Below are 9917 nucleotides of genomic sequence, written 5' to 3' on the forward strand. Positions count from 1 at the left end.
ACCTCAAGCCCAGCAACCTGTTGATCAATGAGAACTGTGAGCTGAAGATCGGTGACTTTGGGATGGCCCGAGGCCTCTGCACCAAGCCGGTTGAATACAAGTACTTCATGACGGAGTACGTGGCTACTCGCTGGTACAGAGCCCCAGAACTGATGTTGTCTCTGCACGAATACACACAGGCTATAGATATGTGGTCTGTAGGGTGCATTTTTGCAGAAATGCTCGGGCGGAAGCAGCTTTTCCCTGGGAAAAACTATATCCATCAACTGCAGCTGATTATCACCGTTCTGGGCACTCCTCCCGCCAAAGTGGTCCACTCCATTGGTGCTGACCGGGTGCGTGCCTACATCCAGAGTTTGCCGTCACGTCAGCCAGTGCCATGGGACAGCCTCTACCAGAACGCCGACCGGAAGGCCTTGTCTTTGCTCTCCAAGATGCTTCGCTTTGACCCGCGCGAGCGCATCTCCGTAGTGGAGGCCTTGAACCACCCGTTCCTGTCTAAGTATCACGATCCGGATGACGAGCCGGATTGCGTCCCAGCTTTCGATTTTGACTTTGACAAACAGGTACTTACGAAGGAACAAATCAAGGAGACCATTGTGGCGGAAATCAAGGACTTCCACGAACGCCGGGAAGGCATCCGGCGGCAGATCAGTTTCAAGCCTGCTCTTAGGCCAGCCATGGTGGATGGCGGGGTAGATGATGCCGCTAACCAGGCGTTGCTACTGCGCTGCAACGATATTGACATGCCCAGTGCTGGTTCTCCACGCGCCGATGATGATTATGCGATGGCCTCTCCCATGCCTTACCCAACGGAGACCATTGACTTCACCTCTCCTCTAGTGGCTTCCTCCGTCACGCCGCCAGAAGTAAAGGCTGAGGTGGAGGCCCCAGTGGCCCCACCAAAGCGGGAAGGCGCCATCTCAGATGACACCAAGGCTGCTCTCAAAGCCCTCATCTTGCAATCTGCACTCCGCAATAAAAACAAAGGTAAAGTTTCTTCGGGTTTGGCCCTGGGAAGTGATATGACAGGCCTCAAGGTTGGAGGTAACCCAGTTCAGGGGTCCCCAACCTGTGGGCTGTGAGGGGTTTGCAACTGGGCCACGGAAACGGACGGTGAGCATGTTCGCATGCACGCGCCTCCTCACTTGCTCGAGCAGCGGGCGAGCATGCATGCATACTCCACTAAAGTGAGCGGCAGACACGCTTGTGGAAAGGAAGTTGTGTGTGCGCGCGTGCTTTCCGGTCATTTGCACAGAAGCATCTCCTCCCTGCCCCCCCAGTCCGTAAAACCAGAAATGTTGAAGAATTCTACGTTATTTAACTTTCCTCTCTGATATACAGGTAGTCCTTGATTTATGACCACAATTGAGCCCCAATTTTCAAAGCAGTTGATTTCCCCTGTTTTATTATATATATATATATAATATATAATATATATAATATATATAATATATATAATATATATATATATATATATATATATATATATATGTTTTTCTTCTAGCCAGGTTTTCCCTACGTAGCCAAGGTTTTTTTGTAGCTCCAGCTCAGTAAAAAAAAACCTTGGCTACGTAGGGAAAACCTGGCTAGAAGAAAAACACACATAAACCCTACGAAGAAGTAAGAAAATTTATATATATATATATATATATATATATATATATATATATATATATATATATATATATATATATATATATATTATATATATTATATATATTATATATATGAGTCTATATATATATATATAGACTCAGTTGTGAAGCGAATGATGCAGTTATTAAGGGTAGCAAGCAAATCTGGCTTTCCTCATTGACTTTGCTTCTTGGAAGCCAGCTGGGAAAGTCGCAAATGGTGGCGATATGATCCCGGGGCAGTGCAACCATCATAAATCCGTGCCAGTTGCACCTGAATTTTAATCATGTGATCCTGGGGAGGCTGCGGTGATTGTCAGTGTGAAAACTGGTCTCAAGTCACTTTTTTCAGTGCCATTGTAACTTCAAATGGTTTTTAAGTGAATGGTTTCAAGTAGGGGTGAAATCTAAAATTTGTTACTACCGGTTCTGGGTGTGGCTTGGTGGTGGTGGGGTAATGTGACTGGGTGGGCGTGGCCAATTTTTTTTTTAACTTTTAAAACAATTTTTTCTACAACCTCTTCGGCGAAGTACCGTTTCTCTGTGCACTTACTCTGCTGGTTGGTTAACACAACAATATCCTTAACAAGCACTACCTGCATTCTTTTAGACTCTAGAAATCTGCTTTGAAAAGGACTTCACAGCAATTGTTAGTTTTCCAGGTTCAGTATCCTGGATATTGTAAGATCATAAAAATCTGTTAAAACCTGGTTGGAACCCAAGAAAATGCTTAGAAACCTTGGGGTAATCGGAGTGAAAGTATTTACTGCTTAAATACAGATAATCCTTGATTTACAACCACATTTGAGTCCCAGATTTCTGTTGCTAAGTGAGACAGTTAAGTGAATTTTGCCCCATTTTACAAACTTTCTTGCCACAATTGTTAGGTGAATCACTGCAGTTGTTAAGTTAGCAACATGGTTGGTAAGTGAATCTGGCTTCCCCATCGACTTTGCTTATTGGAAGGTAACCAAAAGTGATCGCATGACCTTGGGACACCGCCACTGTCATAAATATGAACCAGTCCATCTAAATTTTGATTATGTGAATGCTGCAATGGTCATAAGTATGAAAAATGTTCGTAAGTCACTTTTTTCAGTGCTGCTGTAACTTTGTACAGTCACTAAACAAATGGTTGTAAGTCGAGAACTACCTGTAGTGATGCCTATGGAGATTGTCAGTCATCCAGGTCACGGTTATCCCAAATGTGCTTTTTTCAAGAGACAACTGGACTTTCTGATTTTTCTTCGAAGATGTTTCGCTTCTCATCCAAGAAGCTATTGTAAATCCTTCCATTCCCCACAATCCAGTCAGAGCTGAAGAAGCTTCCTGGATGAGAAGCGAAATATCTTCAAAGAAAAACCAGAAAGTCCAGTTGCCTCTTGAAAAAAGCACCTGCAGTGATTCTAATCTGCAATGCGTGTGTTTTTTTTTTTTTTTAAAAATGTGGCCTTGATAATGTGCTTGCAGCACATTTTTGGATTCCTCCTTCATGAGTACCGTTGGTTCCTTCTGTCCTGCAGATATACTTTCCTCTGTCTCAGAAACTCCTGATATCCGGCGACCGGTAACGGCGAAGGAACGCCAGCGTGAGAGGGAGGAGAAACGAAAGCGACGCCAGGAACGGGCCAAGGAGCGAGAGAAGCAGAAGAAGGAGAAGGAACGGGAGCACAAAGACATGCTGACTGAGAATGACCGGAACCTTCTGGAAAGGTGGACCAAGATGGTGGACCGCACCCAGAACAAGCCAATCCAAAATGGGTCCACGGTCCCACCCCAGAAAAACACAGCCAGTCATGCCCTGCCTTCAGTTCCTGCTGCCAAGCCTTTGCCCCCGCAGGCCCACGCATCGACCTGCGTCACTCCCGCCCCTTCTCGTAACACGTCGGCACCTTCTGAATTCCTTGCTTTCTCTGACAAAACGGCACCAGGCCTTGCCCCCAAGCTCACCCTTGTCCCGGTGGGGACCGAGCTAGCCTCGGTCCAGGCTTCCAACACCAACGTTATTCGCTTTTTCCCAGCGCAGACTGCCCCCTTTGTGGTGGCCACCCCGGCTTGCCCCAAAGCCATCCCTGCCAAGTCCGAGTGCCTCTTAAACGTCAAATATGCCCCGAGCCAGATCTTCCAAGGCCCATATGGAGTGACGGCTCTCAACGCTTGGCGTAGCGTCTCTCCACCTGAGAACTGGGCTGTGTCTGGACAACTGCCTGTTGATCAGCCTGAGGTGGCACCCGCCGGACCTTTGTCAGAACCGGTGGTCAATTTTGTGGCAAGAGCTGAGGCAGATCAGCCTCTGTTCCAGTCTGAGATAGGCAAGTCTGAACTTCCACCCCATGGACTGTCCACAGAAGAAACTAGAGGGTCAGTTCAGTCCCAGGTGGCGTCAGGACTACCTTCGGATTCCCCTGATATCAACGTGGTAACCCAGCAGCTGTCAAAATCTCAGGTAAAAGCCCTTGAGAGGCTCTTAAAAAAAAAAAAAGTTTTGTATTAGTAATTCAAAATTAAAAACATTGGACATAAATATGACATCACTGGTCCCAAGCATCTTCCAACACTTTAAGTTAATACATAATATACTAATGATGATATAATAATATATTCCTTACACCTTATACGTTATTTAAACATAGTATATTAATCATTTATACCTTATTCCTACACAATTATATGTCAACTTGCAAAGCTTTCTTATGGTCAGTCCAAACTTCGAACAGTTTCTGGCCTCCTTCTAGCAGGTGTCGCCAGGTCAACAGCGCCCATCTCACTGCGAACGCTTCCTTTTCCCACGCCGCCCATCGTCTTTCTGTGTCGGTGAGTTTGCGGGATGTGTAGGCACAATGTTGTAGATTCCCTTGGCTGTTCTTTTAGACTAGCACAGCCCCCACTGCCACATCGCTGGCATCTGCTTGGATGACGAAGGGTTGTTCGGGGTCAGGATGCTTTAAGATCGGTTCTTTTGCAAACATTTCTTTTAGTGTTTCGAATGCTTGTTGGCAGGTTAGGTCCCACTGTAGAGGTTGTCCTGGGCGGGGTTTTGTTGCTGGACTCCCTGTTTTTAGGAGGTCCATCAGAGGTTTGGCAATTCTTGCAAAAGAGGGGATGAATTGTCTGTAGAAGTTTGCGAACCCCAGGAAGGTTTGCAGTTGTCTGCGGGTGCGAGGGGTTGCCAGTTTAAAACTGATTGTACTTTGTCTGGGTCCATTTCTATCCCCTCGTTTGACACTTGGCAGCCTAAGTAGTCTAGTCGTGACTGGTGGAACTCGAATTTTGATAGTTGGACATATAGGTTCGCCCCCAGCAGTTTTTCCAGCACTTGATGGACGAGGGGTATGTGTTCGTCTATGGTTTCCGTGTAAATGAGAATGTCATCTAGGTAGACGAGGACCCCCGTATAGAGGTGCTTATGTAGAACCTCATTTATTAATTGCATGAACACCGCTGGGGCTCCCTGCAGTCCAAATGGCATCACCTTAAATTGGAAACTCCCTAGGGGGCATCTTTCAGAAACTTGACATTATACATATATATACCTATCTATACAATTCACATACATATTTCTCTATAATAACGTATATAATTCTAGTCTAACACTACATATTTGTCTCTTTGATAATTAGGAGGCTTGGATAAGTCAGCCTATTAATGTTTGTGCCCTTCCTACTATATCCCTTACTATAATCCACAAGATTTGGGAGCCTTGGCATCTCTCACGGCAAACTTAATGCCGTTTCTGCAGAATGCTTAATAGTTGAATTCTTACAACGTTTTGTGCAGGCTGCAGCAGAGTCCCTATGGAGTTGGGCAGCATAGAAATATGATTAATTAAATTAAATTAATTAAAGTTTTTCTTACGGAGCTTCTACAGATGAGCAAGAGTCTTTTTTGCAGCCTGAGAAAGGAGCACAATTCTTTTTATTGTGTGTGTCGGTCAACACAACGCCTTGAATAAAACTGTTTATTCTGGATCAGATCTGGAGAACATTAATTTTCTTCCACTCCCACTGAAAGGAATTTAGCAAGTTTAAATTTGTTTATTTCTCCGACTTCTGATCGTTGCTAAATGCAGCTGACTTCTTTGAACCTACCCTTCCCTTCCTCTCCTTTCCTTTTGTTTGCTAGTGTTTTCCTTTTCCTGTTGTGCTCCAGATGTGCTTTAACATCCATAATTTTCAAACAGTATATCCAAAAAAGACAGTGACCGAGGGGATCTCTCTTTAGGGTATCAGGTTGAGGAGATGGGTTTGCTCATGGTGCAAGGGACAGCTGAATAATTCATGCAGGAATAAGATTGTACGGAGAGTCCCTGGTCTTCCAATTGTTGGTAAAGGTAAAGGTTCCCCTTGCACTTATGTCCTAGTCGTTCCTGACTCTAGGGGGCGGTGTTCATCTCCATTTTAAAGCTGAAGAGCCAGCACTATCCGAAGATGTCTTTGTGGTCATGTGGCCGGATGACCAAATGCCAGAGGTGCACGGAACACTGTTACCTTCCCACCAAAGGTGGTCCCTATATTTCTACTTGCATTTTTTTACACTCTTTCGAACTGCTAGGTTGGCAGAAGCTGGGACAAGTAATGGGAGCTCACCCCATTACGCGGCACTAGGGATTCGAACCACTGAATTGCCAACCTTTCGATCGACCAGCTCAGGGTCTTAGCCACTGAGCTACTGCGTCCCTATCAAATTGTTGGTAGTCCTACATTAATTTCCTTTGGTTCTTCATTCCAGGTGGAAGATCTTTTGCCTCCTGTTTTCTCTGGAACACCCAAAGGCAGCGGTGCTGGTTATGGGGTTGGATTTGACCTGGAAGAATTCCTGAACCAGTCTTTCGACATGGTGGGGGAGAACAGAGAGAGGTGAGCGGTGTTTCTTGTATCCTGTTTATTGGGGGCTTGGTGTGGAGAAGTTTGTGCCATGGAATCGGTGGAAGAGTACATGCATTCAGGGACAGATGTTTGCTTCTTGGTGGGCAGCAGGAAGTAACATGGCCCCCATAGACGAAGAGGTTGTGTTTCTTCTTTTGGCTTTACCTGCCCTGATACCATTGAAAACAGGACAACCTTCTTTTGATAGATGTAAGACAAGGAGGAGCCAAGATCCTGACAGCGGTAAGATGTGACAAGTAACAATTCTTACTTGGAATCCATGTTCTTCTGCTGCCTGCTCCCCTTCAGCCCCCACAAAGCCCAGGTCGTCTCATGAAGATTATGAAAGATGAGGCCCAACGTATCTTGAAAGGCACCATCTTGTGGATGATGTTTTTCAAACGCGGCAATTTTGGACGATTTAAATTTGTTCCCTATTCTGCAGTTGCCATTCTTCCTGTCTTTGGTGAGGTTTGGAGAATCGGCTTGCTGACCTAAAAGCCAGGGGGACTCTGAATTCTAGGCTTCCTTAGGCCTGAAAAGCTAGCTGGGTGACTTACGGGCCACTTATTCTCTTTCAGCCCAAGCCACCTCACAGGTTGGTTGTTATGGGGAAATTAGGAAACAGGAGGTATGTTCGCTGAATAATAATGTACCTTTTCTGATTTTTGCGAATGAATCTTTACTCTCTCAGCCCCTTCAGTTCCCTACAGAAGCCCCTGAGGGCGTAAGTGGTTTGGGCTCCATCAAAAGCTATTGTTCTGCCCCAGCTACAGATCCCAAAGAACACAGCACACACAAACTCTGAACAAAACTTAGTTTACTCAAATAACGCAGTTTTAGCAAATGCCGGCTATTAATACGCATTCTTAACAGCCTGCCAGAATTCCACAGATAAGATAGTCAGAGTCTTACTGGAGTTGGCAGAAAGCACAGAAGCAAGGTTGCAGAGAAATCCCAAAACGATGATTAGCGAACTAAAGTTGTTTTCTGCAGCTTGTTGCAAGCTGCGTACTTTCTTAAATAGGCTAAGGGAGTGGCCAACTAGCCCCAAGCCTTACTCTCGAGGAGACCTCCTCCTGAGGAACCACTTCTGCCTTTTGGCAGCTCTGCGTGCACATGCATTGAGAAGAGGCTTCTCCTCTTCATCCTCTTCACTTAAAGGAGCCTCTGGAGGTTCTGAAGGTCCTGACTGGATCTCTGCCTCTGGCACCACATCTTCTTCAGCCTCCTCATTGTTTGACTCGAGCACCGGCTGCACAGGCTGCTGGTGCAGCAACACACCAGCCGCCTCCTCTTCAGGATCAGCAACAGTCCGTGCAGGCCGCTGGCGGGCCACAACAGCTATGCTGCAGCAGCTACCACTAAATTTGATCTGCCTTCATGCCACAGAAAAGGATTTCATTTGGAGATACGGGTCCACAAACTTTTAAAACAGGGGGCCAATTCACGGTCCCTCAGACTGTTGTGGGGCCCCCGGACTGATTGGGTGGCCGTGGCTTGGTGGTCATGTGACTGGGTGGGTGTGGCCAATTTAGCAATCCATTTTGCCAATTTAGCAGTCCATTAAACAATGCAATTCGGGGAAGAGCCAGGGAGGGCTCTGATACCACCGTCTCCCTCATGCTCCGCTCCCTCCCTGTCTCCGCCCTGGCTGCAGTCTCAAAGATCGGAAGGGCCATGGTGGGAAGAGAAAAGGCAGCGAAAATTGCAAGAGCGAAGATCGGAGAGCAAAGCAAACGAGTGAACCTTTGGCTGCCAACTGGCCTCTTTATTCCCCCTCACTCCCGAAGCAGCAGGCCTCTGGAACGGCAGCAGAAACACATGTGGCTGTGAGAGGAAGAGAGGCTGGATGAGATCCAGATGCTTTCTGGCTCCCCTTGTCCAAGAAGCATCAATACTTTCCCCTCTCTGCTGGTGACTGCCCCCTTCTCCCTCTCCCTCCTCGCTGCTGGGCGATCCCATGTGAAGAAGGGCGTGGCCATTAGCAGAGAGGGGAGAGTGTGAAGTTGGTGCTTCTGGGATGAGGGGAGCCGGCCGCAGCTTCTCACCCGCCCTCTGACCTGGGAGCAGGTGGCTGGGCCGGCGGCATCACCCGCTCTGCCAGCGGGCCCACCTGTGCCCTTTGGCCTTACCTTTGCGGCAGCAGCAGTGCAGTGAGCGTCGAACCATTGAAATTAACAGAACTTGGAAGCGTGGCCGGACGGTGGAAGATAATGGCAACGACTGGAGGAGGGGCAATGTGGGCGGCACAGCCTTATGGTAGACGAGGCACCTCCTCCCCAGGGTCCCCGTCAGCCGGAAAAAGCCATCCATGTGGGGAGTGGCTGGGAGGAGAGGGGCAAGGGGTGGGGCTGAATTCTACCACTCCGCGGGCCGGATACATTGGGTTGGCAGGCTGTATCCGGCCCACGGGCTGTAGTTTGAGGACTCCTGCTCTAGGATTTTATTTTGAATAGTTTCTCTCAATCTTGGCAACTGTAAAATGTGTGGACTTCAGCTCCCAGAATTCCCCAGCCATCATAGAGTTGCCGAGAAACACTGATCTGGATTATTTAGACTTCTGTATTGTTTGTCCATTGCTTTGTCTTCATCCCATCTCCTGGTCTCTCTCTCTTGTATTTCACTTTATTAGTCAAGGTGACTCCGCTCCACTCTCGGCCTCGCTTCTCGCTGATTGGTTGGAAGTCCATCGCATGAACCCTGCTGACATGGAGTCTCTCCAACAAGAACTGCAACTGGGCTCTCCCATGATCCTCTCTGACATTCCGGACCTGCAAGACGCATGAGAAGCCAAGATCCTGTTGGTCAACGTCTTCCTCTTCGGTCTTTCTTCTTTCTTTCTTTTAAAACTCTTGAGTGGATATGAAAGATCAAGGCGATTTGCCTTCTCAATGACTTGGGTTGGAAATGTCACCACAGTGCCTGCGCATTTCTGTTGTTTTGCTTTACAGCAAAAGTGAATTGGGCTGATGTTTCAGACTGGAGGTCTTTTGCAATAAGAGTTGAAGTAGACTTGGTTCTACGCTGCCTTCTGTGGGCATGTTGAAAGACCACACACACACACACACATACACACACACACAAATCAGGAAAGGACTCTGTCAAAAACACTAAAAGGATGCATCATCTCTTTGCTTGGAAACAGGCATCCAGTCAATTTCTTGCTTGACCCCACACTGTGTTTCCTTACCTCATGGCCGATAAAACACGGATAACATTTTCTGTTTAGAATATTGAAAGCTCTTCGAAAGGACTGAATTCATGTAAAACATGTTCTCCAGGTCTTTTAATAAAAGAAAGATGCACATAAGCATCAAATCCAGCCTTCCTCCATAGGCAACTCTTTTCAAATTGGTGCCCTCCGGATGTATCAGATTTCAGCTTCCGTAGTCTTCCCTTCAGTCCTCTCTTA

General features: G+C 46.9%; 1 protein-coding gene across 1 annotated transcript; it reads left to right on the forward strand.

Annotated features, from left to right (window-relative positions):
* The first annotated feature begins 47 nt into the window (after positions 1-47).
* Positions 48-9291, forward strand: MAPK7 (mitogen-activated protein kinase 7). Its single transcript, XM_070956639.1, has 4 exons — positions 48-990; positions 3161-4083; positions 6366-6493; positions 9138-9291. The coding sequence occupies exons 1-4, from the start codon at positions 63-65 to the stop codon at positions 9289-9291; spliced, it is 2133 nt and encodes a 710-aa protein (XP_070812740.1). The 5' UTR covers positions 48-62.
* The last annotated feature ends 626 nt before the right edge of the window (positions 9292-9917 follow it).

The sequence above is a fragment of the Pituophis catenifer genome, unplaced genomic scaffold (genome assembly GCF_029215685.1).
Source record: "Pituophis catenifer annectens isolate HBS135680 unplaced genomic scaffold, rPitCat1.0.hap2 SCAF_288, whole genome shotgun sequence".
Classification (NCBI taxonomy): Eukaryota; Metazoa; Chordata; class Lepidosauria; order Squamata; family Colubridae; genus Pituophis; species Pituophis catenifer.

Excerpts from the sequence above, each read along its gene's own strand:
- MAPK7 (XM_070956639.1), top strand. The coding sequence starts at position 63 with ATGGCCCGAGGCCTCTGCACCAAGCCGGTTGAATACAAGTACTTCATG. Across the intron at positions 4,084-6,365 it reads AGCAGCTGTCAAAATCTCAG|GTGGAAGATCTTTTGCCTCC; the intron begins GTAAAAGCCCTT and ends TCTTCATTCCAG. Across the intron at positions 6,494-9,137 it reads GTGGGGGAGAACAGAGAGAG|TCAAGGTGACTCCGCTCCAC; the intron begins GTGAGCGGTGTT and ends TCACTTTATTAG.